This window comes from Lepisosteus oculatus, chromosome 4 (genome assembly GCF_040954835.1).
Source record: "Lepisosteus oculatus isolate fLepOcu1 chromosome 4, fLepOcu1.hap2, whole genome shotgun sequence".
Classification (NCBI taxonomy): Eukaryota; Metazoa; Chordata; class Actinopteri; order Semionotiformes; family Lepisosteidae; genus Lepisosteus; species Lepisosteus oculatus.
In genome coordinates, this window is record NC_090699.1 from 36973828 (window position 1) to 36986201 (window position 12374).

The 12374-nt window shown below is 35.4% G+C and overlaps 1 protein-coding gene across 1 annotated transcript in view; it reads left to right on the forward strand.

The window, feature by feature from the left end:
• sorcs3a (sortilin related VPS10 domain containing receptor 3a) overlaps positions 1–12374 on the forward strand; it is a 273164-nt gene that overhangs the window by 128670 nt on the left and 132120 nt on the right. The window contains exon 3 of the mRNA XM_006630827.3: positions 11249–11348. Coding sequence (XP_006630890.2) covers positions 11249–11348 — 100 coding nt within the window. The remainder of the gene's footprint in view (positions 1–11248; positions 11349–12374) is intronic.

Sequence of the window (12374 nt, forward strand, 5' to 3'; positions counted from 1 at the left end):
AAGCACATTTTTTGCTTATTTTATTTATACATTCTTAAAAAAATTTTTTTCAGTTGCATCATTATAGATCTCTGGGTCAGGTAGCCATTGTGAATGAGAAACATCTCAATTCTGGTTCTCTGTTTAGTTAGAAACTTAGGGTAGGAATCTGACAGCTCAAGCACCGTGTTCTAATGGGATATTGGTTTGGCTGCAGAGAAGTAATCAGGCTTGCTTGTATTGCCTGAAAGTTTATGTGTATCTTGAAAAGAGGCTTGTTTAGCAGAAGAATGCACTGCTCTGACAGGTGACGGAGGGGATCCAAAAACAAGCATATAGAGCAAAAACAAAAACGAATACATAAGGATATACAGGTATAATATTCCTGTGGTTCTGGAAAGTGTGCATTTACTAGACAAGTCCTGGCACACAAATTTGAAAATGCCTTTACACTCTATATGTTATTTGTAGGAGCACTTAGTCAACACAGCAAATAAGTAGGACAGAACAGCAACCATGGAACACAGAGTAAACGTCTGCAACAAGTAAGAGATATGATAAAAATTATGATTTTTCAAAAATGATTGAAAACTATTTTCAGTGACAATAATTCAAAGGCTTTTGAATGTAGCTGAGGTAAAATGTATTTCTTCAAATAAAGTCGTTAGGTATGACCTATTCTGATGCTGTTTAGTATTGAATTTCTGACAGTTTTATTCAATTTAACTCCACAATGCAAAGGTCTATATTGAACAAATCCCTGCTGCATAATTCATCCATATCTAGGGGGGTAGTGCCTTCCAAAAATATTCACCCCATTCCAATGAAGTTCCATTTTGCTGAAGTATATATATATAGAAAAGTAATTAAATATTTTTTAACAAAACATCAATTCTCAGTTTAGTTTTAGTATCCAATTCTGTTTAAAAATAATAATTTTATAAAAAATGTACATTTTCTATTTTAATTAATCAAAATGGGACGTTTTTGGAAGGGGGTGAATACTTTTTCAAGGGACTGTATACTGGATATGAACATTATGCTTTTAATTTCTCTATTCTTTCATATTCCTTAATGCATTGCTACTGTTATCTTAATCACGTCTTGTAGGTTTGTTTAGAAAAAAAGCTCAATACTCAATGTATATATCTTTTTTAAAAATAAAAAACAAGTTTTTCTTTCAATGTGCCTGTATTTCTCATCACTTGGCATCCAGGTATCTGTTAAATGAAGCTTTGATATCTGTTTGTTGCATTAGGCTAACCTACAGTACAAGAAACATTTGACACATATCTCAACACAGCTGAGCAACAGCAGGCCTTTCCCATTAAAATAATAATGCTGTGCAGGATATTATTTGTGTTCATATCAATAGAAGCATCTGGAATATCTAGTATACTTAGGCATTTGTCATTCCACTTTCTATTTTACTTAGAAGTTGTCTTTTTTATTAGATTTACTCAGGCCAAACATCCCAGCATATGGGTCTGCAAAGTGCAATTGCCACTAGCTTTTATCTATCAAAGAACACACATTAGTCATTTCTATTAAATGTAAAAGTATAGAATCTAACAACAGAGTTTTTTAGACATAATTTTCATTTCTTTCTCATTTTTCTGCTGATGTTTTCTTCCAGTTTTGTTTCAGAATAGGCAACGTTCCTTTTTAGTTAACCTTTTTTAGTTGCATTTAGTTGGAGACCTTTAATTTATTGAACAACAGGCAAATTGAGCATTTAGAAACAGGGATACACAGAACAAGTGATTTGATCAATGTCTGACTGTGAACCAATGTAGGGGGCTTATTTTGATTCAGCAGCAGTCAGCAATGCATTTTGCGTCCATAGCAAATGTCTTTTCCCTATTTGGCTGTAACACAGCAGTCAAATAATAAAAGATATGGAAATAGCATGATACTCACCCCTTACAGCTCTGCTTTCTGAATGTTCCTGTTCTCCTGTTTTTTTATGTTAAATCCTTATGATACAGTAAGTGCAGTCATTTGATGGATGTATCCAATTTATTCTAAAAAATATGTGTTAAAAATAAAAAGCCTGTATTACATTGCAAGGTTATAGTATGCAAAGGAACAAGTAATAGGTTTATTCCATGCTGAAAAAAAGAAGAAAGAGAACACAACGTTTCGGCCGTGGAGCCTTCTTCAGGTGTGAGCAATATATATATTACTATATAAGGTTATAGTATATTTTATATAATATACAAAATGGAGTAGTTCAATAACCAAGTGTCTGCACAGGCAGTGTACTGTGAGGGGGATTCGAGTTTAAGCTTTTTTTCCCCTGATTTGTCTGCTCTGGTATATATGGAAGCCTGTTTCTGCCAGGGAGTAAAACAAACGCAACTGCGAATTTTATTTCACATTTGCGACTTCGAAATAGCCCATATTTCATTGTCTGTCCTTTTGTTATTGTAGTGGATTCAGGTTCTAGGGCTTGTGCCCCTCACCACTCTCACCCTAGTTCATGTCCCAGTGCATTGGCTCGAACCCAGGTCTTGCCAGCCGAGCTAAAGAAGACCTTCTTTTATAAGTAAAAAAGGACATACAATGGAAATATGTACAAAGTATAAGTTTCAGCTTTTATAATTGTGAATTCCTCTGGATGTGAAGTGTCTATTTCTGTATCTCATTTCATTTTCTGTCTCCGTTTTTATATTTCTGGTGTTAAAATAAAAACGTTTTTAAATATCCCACCATCCACTGTTCCATCCGGTTACTATGGGAGCCTCAATGGCGGAAATGGGATTCCATAAAAATTAGTGTAATTAATTTGATTTTTATCAGGACACTGTACAAGACAAGTCTTCAGGCCTATAGATCCTATGATCCTGTACGATTCATGAATATAGTGTAATGGAACGGCCGACATACAGGGTGTACGATCTGGTTGCAGTGTGGTGACGGCACCGCCCTCCCCTGCGCATAACAGGGATGCTGGCTGCCGGGGCTAAAGAAAGTGTTCTTTAGCTCAGCTGGCAAGACCTGGGTTCGAGTCAATGCAATGAGGCACGAAGTATGGTGGGAGCGGCGAGGGCACAAGCCCTAGAACCCGAATCTGTTACAATAACAAAAGGACAGACAATGAAATATGGGCTATTTCGAAGTCACAAATGTGAGATAAAAAGTCGCAATTACGAGATATCAAGTCGGAATGAAGAGTCACTAAGTCGCAATTCTGAGATATGAAGTCGCAATTCTGCAGTTTAAAATCAGAATTCTGAGTTACTAAGTCAGAATTCTGAGATACCATAGCGCCTTTTTTTACTCCCTGGTGGAAACGGGCTTCTGTAGGTATATGACACAAGTACTGTAGCTGCAAGAAAATGTTTTTTTTTTTAGTTTTTTTTGTATGAAATATGCAGATTATGTGGTTTTGTTTGTCTTTACATGGGTATCTCTTTGTAGTGTGGTCCCACAACTACCTGAGAAGTCTTGTATCCTTTTTTACTTTCTATTTTTACTTTTATATCTATTTCTTTTCATCTGTAATTAGTTACATTGTAAAAGGAAATAAAATTAAATCAGATCTACAAAATAAATAATAAAATGTTCTATATTCTTTATACTGTATTTGCTTCCAACCACCTTTATAGAAACTGTCCCCACACTTACCAACTCTGAACATCAGATTGCATAACAGTGCAATAGTGCAATTCTCCCCAGCTATTTTCAATTATGGTTCAGTGAATTATTTTAGAACAGGAGTTTGTGTGCCCTGGGTAAATGTGTTTGTATCCCCTTTGTTAAGTAGATAACACCCAATTTCTTGTGAAATGCTATTCTAAAGCCCTACTGCAGAGATAAGAAATGCTGATGGCAGGGAAGATTATTAAAAATGGTGTTTGTTGCTCTAGACACCCTCTGCCTCATCACAAATACTTTTTTCATAAACTTTGGAATGGAGTTCTGTGGTAATCATAAAAGTTTTAACAAGCTATTTTATTCTTAAGTCTTTGGGCATTGAATTCTTACAGTATCTCTATATTTGTAAGAAATATTTTTCAATATTCTATATATCACATTTAGTGATGCGCACTGGCATACCGGATTTGCTATAAAAATATTAAAAACCTTTCACCTCTCCAGAAAAATGTATTTCTTATTTTCTGAACATACTGTATATTGTGCACAGTTTAAATGTGCACATTTCAAACAAACTTGTGCATATGTGTAACAGGATCAGAAATTCCCCATTTTTGCATTGTGATGTTTCCTTTGTTTTAATATTTATAATTTTGTGGTACACAGATTTGCTTGTTAAAACTTCTCCACTAAATGTTGCCTGCCAGATAGGCTTTAATGCAGACAATTTCAGCATATTACATGGAAGTAGCATATTCTGTTTATATATAAAGTATATTATATTGAAGTTGAAGCAGCCTCTTAGGAAAAGGAGCTGTCTATGTGTCTAACCACATTCTTTGTAATTTCAAATACCAAACAGGCAAAGGTAATTTCAGAAAGCAAACAGGCAAAGAGAATACTGGAAGGTATAGTTAACAGTGCATAAAGTAAATAAAGGGATACCATCTTTAAATTGTTCAATGTATCTGTAAGGCTTCATTTAGAATTTTATGTTCTGCTTTGGTCACCACTTTACAGAATTGCACAGTATGTATTTCTGTTCTGGAATCTGTTCAGAGGAGAGTGTCCTGGTACATTCTCAGGCTTACACGGATATCTCACAAGCTAAAAGACCTTAATCATTTCTGTGTTTAACTGAGAAGATGACAAGTTCACATAAAGTATTCTAAATTCTCAAAGAAATTGACAAGTCAACATTATATACTTCTATGAAATCAACAGTGAAAAATACACTGCTTTCTTTCAAGAAGAGCGTACTTGTATTTCTCAGTCAATAAATGTGTACATACTGTACATGTCTCTTTCTCTTGTCCATAGTGGATAGTGAAACAAATTACATGGGAAACACAAAAGGAGAATGTAAAGAAAACTGTTTTTTTTTTTCTTGAGTGTACTGTACACAGTTGTACCAGAAAGAAATTTACCGGCACACACCAGTTTCTGGAGGACCAAGTGAGATCTTCAAACTATGGCCCTGGAACAGGGAATCAAATTGTTTAGAATCTCTAAGGACTTGATAGCCACAGTATAAGGCAACTCATTCTTTTGTTACTCTCATCTCAACAGTGCAGCAGCAAACTAACAGGAAATCCAGTGGGGAGTTTTTCTTCATTTAGTGCCCCTGTTATCTACCCCGACACGTTTTCACATTGCTTGCCCAGTAGCCAGACAAGTAAACAGCAGGAGCTACCAAGTTTGTGCTCTGCAGACCTTTTTTTTGTTTTATCAAACCTGAACAGCACTAGATTGTAGACACATTTCTAAACCTTCTTGCTTCAGATGTATCCTCTGTGACTGTACACGAGAGACCAAGGTGATTTGGTGGGGGATTTTTTTCCTATGTCCTTTGAAGTTCTGCTTTGTCCCCCTTAGGGTGTACTCTACACAAATTTTTAATATACCAACTCTAAATTGTGAGCTTTGCTGGCAAGCATCTGCCATTGCCTTCTGGCAGTCCCAAATGAGGGTTCTGGCAGCAGGGTTCCTATTGTTCCTCTGAAGAATAAAGGCTCCATGTAAACACCTGCATGGCTTTTTGCTGCTTAAATGGAATACGGAAAATAGAAGGCAATCTTCTTGTTACATGTGGACAATGTCTGGTTTACATTTTAGTGTCTTGAACTTGAACTTGAACTTTATTGCCATATGTAACCGGTACTGGTACAATGGAATTCTTACTTACAGAAAGTCTCTCGATTATAAAACAAGTGTAAAAAACAAAACAAAGTGCAAACAGTGCATCAAGACAATGTACAAACAAACAATAGACAATGTGCAAGTAAACATGCAGACAGTTTGACTGTAAACAATACAGACGTGTAAACAGTGACTGGAGACGTACAATTAATAAATTACAATGAGGTAGATGGTGATGGTGTAGGTGTGGTCCGAGGGAGATGGCTAAATGTGTTCGCCAGTCTCACTGCTTGTGGATAGAAGCTATTGAAGAATCTAGTGGTAAGTGTCCGTATGCTCTTATATCTCTTGCCTGAGGGCAGTGGGGTGAAGAGCTCATGCCCGGGGTGGTGACTGTCCTCTGTGATGGCCAGAATTCTACCACGGCAGCGGTCCTCATAGAGCTGTTTAATCTCGGTGAGACCGCAGCCGATGATCTTCTGGGCCATATTGACCATTCTCTGCAGTGCCTTTCTTTCTCGCGAAGAGGTGTTGCCATACCACACGGTGATCCCGTTGGTGAGGACGCTCTCGATAGTGCAGCGGTAGAAGTTCACCAACACATGTGTTGGCATCCCCCATCGCTTGAGGCACCTCAAGAAATAAAGGCGCTGCTGAGCCTTCTTCATGATAGAGTCAGTGTTCACAGTCCAGGTTAGATCTTTAGAGATGTGAATTCCCAAAAACCTAAAGCTGGTGACTGTTTCCACTTCCGTTCCATCAATACTGAGTGGGCTGTGAGTGTGTGGCCTGTGTCTCCGAAAGTCCACTATTAGCTCTTTCGTTTTCTTTATGTTCAAGTCCAGGTTATTGCTATGACACCACCTAAGCAGCTGTACAACTTCATCCCTGTAAGTGGACTCGTCATCATCACTGATCAGTCCTATTATAGTGGTGTCATCGGCAAACTTAATGATGCGGTTATTGCTGTGTCTTGCTGTGCAGTCGTGAGTAAATACTCACTCTTGGCTTTAAAATGCAATGGTATTAGAGTTCTGTTTCCTCCAGTGAAAGTAAAAGCATCATGAAAGAAATATAACTCATGCTTAACAGAGGAAAAGTGGAAGTTATAATGGCTGCCTGTTTTAGTCCCTCCTAAAACCAAAGGCATAAAGACTGAGATAACATTGATAAAACAATTTTGAATGTTTGTAGAAGCAACATCAAGCATTTAAACATTGTTACTGACATTAAATATTTGGAGGGATGTGTGAGCATTCTGTTTTTAGTCTGCATTGTGCCAGGTGAGATAAAAAATAAATTGCCTTATGTACAATTGCAGAAAAAATACTTTTGTGATTTTGTTCAGTTTTACTGCTTTGATTACTATGTTCATTTATTCCATTCTCTTCAAAATGTTCATTTGAAATTTTTTGTTAGTGACAGATGTATTTTTGTGATAAAGAATCAAAATTATAGTCAATGTTCTACAAAACAGAAATACCAAGATGTGGAATATACAGTGATGGTCCAGCAGGAAGTAATGGTCCACCTGCTGAACTAAGCTTAATATTTTTTCTCCATGAGACTGGGAGAATATTGTTTGTAAGGGATAGCAACAGTTATAGAGCTTGTCGATTAACAGTATTGTGCTGTAATTGCGTAATAATCACGGTAACTGATCAGCTTCCTGCTGACTTTGATGAGTTTTTAATGAACCCTTTTAAACAAAAAGGCTCAAGGCACCACATTCTAATGAGTACTGACTTAAAAAAAATCACACCAGCTACTGTATGCACAACCTTATTACTTCAAGTTCATTTTCTTCACTACTCTGAAGTTCTACATGTACTAATGGCCTGCTGCACAACACAGAAAGAAATAATCTCTGTGGAAATTTCAATAGAAAGCTCCAGAATGCTGTTTGCAGACATGCATAGCTCATTGTCTGCATGCAGTTCAGTGTAGCTATTTTTGTGGTCCCTTTTTTGATGAGAGACCATTCAGTAGCAGAATATGGTCATAGTGTCAATGCTGTTGCCATTAAGGAATTGGAGCAATATAGTCCATTCCCCAGGAGGCTATATTTCTCAGGTTCATATATAACCAGGATTGGTTTGTGCTTCTGCTGTAGCTGTCTTTTTAATATCAGTGGGAAATTATACTCTCATGCAAGTCTCTTGCTTTTGGTTATTATACTTTGTAATCATGCGGCCTTTGTGACCGTTACCGGAAGCAATCAAGACTAAGCTGAGATGAAAAGGTTCTTATTGTAATTTCAGGGAAACCATTACAATACTGCTAGGCATAATGCAAAAGCTATAAAACAGGAATCCTTTCCCGTTGTTCCCATTTTAAATGAGATTGTACTTCAAAATAAGCTGCTGTGGGTGTGCATCTTGACTGTGTAGGAACTTACTCTTTTGGAAGGAACTGACTTAAAGTTAACTACTGTAGCTTATTTACAGGTACAGTGACTTGGAAACATATTGAGACCCTTGAGCAGTTTTATTTTTTTTACTTTAAAACTTCCAATCACGACAAGTTGGTAGAGACGTTCCCAAAAGCATTTGCAACTGTAATTACTGCCAAAGGCGCTTCCACTAAATATGGAGTACTCATATCTAAATATTTATGCAAACAATGTATTTCAGTTTATTTTATTTAGTGTTTATTGATATGTCCTGTAACTTATTTTACCCTTAACAGTCTTCCGTTTTAGCATTCAGGTTTTCAATTAAATAATACGTTGAAAAAATGCGTATGCATCATTCTGTAATTTCTAAAAATTGGACATTTAGTAATCTGAATGCTTTTATAAGGCACTGTACAGTATATTTGAGAATTGCACCTCATTCTGACCTTGCTTTACTCAACAGAACCAGGCTTATGAAACACAGGTCATTTGAAAATGGCTCATGTCCTGTCGAACATTAATTATTTTTTGAAAATGTATTGTGGCTATTTTCTCTTTATATTAGTCTCAGCCTTAAAGTTCACATTTAGCGGGTGTCATAAGATAACTAATTTCTGTGGATTAGATTTGACACTACAAAATTCTTGAAGCAATAAATTGCTTTAGTATTGCCTGTTTCTGTACAGTACGTGCATGCTAAATAATGATGTTGATTGCTTTTATACAGCAAATCTCAGGAGATTCTTTTATGTGACCGAATGTACATAATTGGCCGACCTTTGCCACAATGTAAACACAAAATGTATTTTATCACAACCTTGGGATTGTACTAGTGAGATATGTGTTGATGTTATCAAAGCATAAAATGCAACACTTCAATAACAGATATATTTTTCAGTCCTATGGGAAAAATAAAGGCCAGAGTTCTCAATCCATATAACCCTGCTGTGAATGTAATGGGCACTTCACATTCTTTAAATCCATTCAGATTCAGTATGCAGAAGTCTGTTAAGAAGTGCTAGAGAAGCTGTACAAATAAGTTATTTTAAAGCTGGGTTATAATGGCACATTTTATGCAAACAAAAGTGGCACTGCTTTCAAATAGATAAACAAACCAAACCCAAAACAAAACTGTGATTCACTATCTTCTGAAACCTTTTAGTCATCAAATCATGTCACTTCCAGATGGGAAGATATCAGAGAGTTTCTGAATGTAGCATATATAATTATGGAGTTTAACATTCCTTGAATGTACTGCACAGTCCTCAGCTGTAGGGGTTTTCTTCTTGGAAAAGATGAGCTGCTTAATTCGAAGTGTTGTTTAATTCACTCCTGCTTACCAGAAAATAGAGCCAGACATTAAAAGCGATCGGCAGACAGATTTGATCATGCAAACTTGTCATTGCATTTTCTTCCTATGTTTTCTCATTTACAGTATTTGAATTAAAATGAGAATGGCATTCAATTAAGGAAAAGGATATGCTCACTGACTTGTCCAGGTATACAGCTGTTGTTTCTTTGTGCTGCTGTGCTGATCAGTAATTTGCTTTTTAAAGCTCTGTATCAGGCTTGCTTGGTCCATTAGTTCACAATATTATTTCTCCCATTCAGTGTTACAGATTTACTTTTAAGTGTTAATCTTCTAACTCAATAACAGCTAAATAAATTGTTCAAGGAGAATTCCAAGTACATTTTCAGAAACTAAAGTCTATTTCCTGAAAGTGCAAAAGAAAAAAAATACTGTGAACTTTTAATTGGTACTACTTCTTTTTTAAAAATAATTATTTGAACTGTAAATTAAATGTCAACCCTTGAGATGAAACACAAAACGTAGAATACCTTCAAATGACTGTCCAAAGTAAAATAGATGCATACTAATAAAATATACTGTAAGTATATTTTATTTATAACTTTAGTCAGTCAGAAATTATCATCTGTGCTGTGTATTTGCATATTATTTGTCTGGGCTAATAAAGCATTTCTTTAAGCTCTTATCAGATATGCTATGATTCTTCTGTTGGTACCGTACATGTCCATAGCAGTATGGAAATTAAAATTAAATGTTGAATTATTTCACCAGCTAAAAATACAAAAACATTTTGTTCTTTCCTTGTTTTGCATTCCAATTTTCACATCAAATACTTGTATAAATTATGGAAATGATTTTTCTGCTTAGTGTATGGTATCTGTGGTTCTGTAATGTCTTTTTTATTTCCACTACCAAATCTTCCAGACATTTTGGAATAGGACCTTCAATTTGTAAAGGGAATGAGAATGCATTCTGTTTGGCAACATTTTCACTACTCCAGCATGCTATAATAGGTGCTTGAGTTTATTTTCCAAAAATTGTTTTGAACCTTTCTGTTCTGGTGTAAAAACTGTTGTAACAAGCCATTCTGGATGGACAGCGGGACTCTATACTTTATTCTCTATTCTCTGTGATAAGTCTTAATTTGCGGTGGTGAAAATTGATAATATGACATTGTTTTTTGTCTAGACCAGCCCTTTAGTTTGTTCTATTTGTATTATACCTAAAATGTAAATTATCCAACTTGCTTCATAATCTGATTGATATTTGAGGATGGGAATGCATGATACTGTATATGGCACCTATATTGGTGTTGAACTGTATTCTAATGTTTAAGAATTGGAACCATGTAATGCATATCAGCAGTGTGTTTAAAATGTGGTAAAGATAGTAAGATAAAGGGAATTCCTTTGCTTTAACTTGTTTACAATATATTGCATGAGTCAAATGACTCCTATTGGAACAGTTAAGACTGTAGGAGCTTCAAGAGGCTGGCCAGCTAAACCTTTTTGTTGATTCTCAGCCATAATCCATTGGCACACAGGCCTCAAAATCCACACCCACTGCTATATGCCCAGTGGGTTCAATTTGTAACTGTATCGGCTTTGCATCAGTTTTTACATAATTATATGAATAGAAATATGATGCTCTTTTGAATGCTTATTACACATGATCCTGAGCTTACTGAACATTCGGAGGAGGGAGGTAAAATGAAGACATTCGTAAACAGGATGGGCTTTGACTTAATTCCCTCTAATAATATCCCAGAGTCACAATAAATATTTCTAGGTTAAAAAAATAACCTGGTGTTCTATTTCTATTTTCAGATCAACTGACTATGGAACAACATATGAGAAAATGAATGACAAAGTTGGACTGAAAACGGTGCTGAGTTATCTCTATGTGTGCCCAACAAACAAGAGGAAGGTGAGGCTTTTCACTGCATTAAAGACATTTAATTACTACAAGAGAAGCTCCAGAGATTTTAATCAAATGTACATTGAAACCTCATCCCTTTCCTGTTCCTTACTAAGGAAGGCTGATCTAATTCTTGAGATTTTGATAAAATATGCTCACTTTTTCCCCATTAAGAAAGAACCAACTTCAATCAAATCCTTAGGTGTATTTTTTTCTTTTCAACCAAGTTCTGCTCAACAGTCAGAAAAAAGTATGCAATTTTAGAAATGTGGACCTTTCACAAGTAAACCAGTAAATGGAGTCCCTAAACATTATACAGTACAGTAGATTACAATAGAGATTACATCCCTCATCTGCTACCATACAGTATATACTATAGACCAGAAGGTGTGACATTTATAATTATGATTTATAATTGCTGTTATTATGCTATATTGCTGTTATGTCATAATTATATATGATTAATAATTGCTCTTAAATCATGATTTGCCAGTTTTGAGATTGGTCAATCTCAAAAGTCCAAATGTTCACATACAGTAACAGCATCTTAACCTTCTCACTGAGCCCAGAAAAGCACTATATTATGATAATTGTATGATGCTCTCCCCTCCAAAAAGGAATTAAGTAATTTCAGTTATAAGCAAATGTAGAGTTTATAGGGAAATAAAGAGCCAATTACCAACTGTATTTTTTATTTACTTCTTAGGCGCTGTACTATAATGTATTATAAATTTAATTCAGTTTATCATGTTTCCATGAAAGGGATTTTTTGCACATCTGGAAAGACTATTTAATGAAAGGATTGCTTTCTTCATATACCTTTTCTGTCAATTTATTTGGAAGGTGACAAAAATATCTTTCTGTAAAAAGATATATGGGTTTTAAAAGTTTTACATTCCCATTTATATTTCCATATTTATATGGTACAGTATTTATTTTTTGTTTATGTTTATCAAGGTAATGTTTAAGGGCAATGGAAACCTAAAAAGTAAAATTTTGTATTTTATAACATTATATTTGCATTGGGCCTTTTGG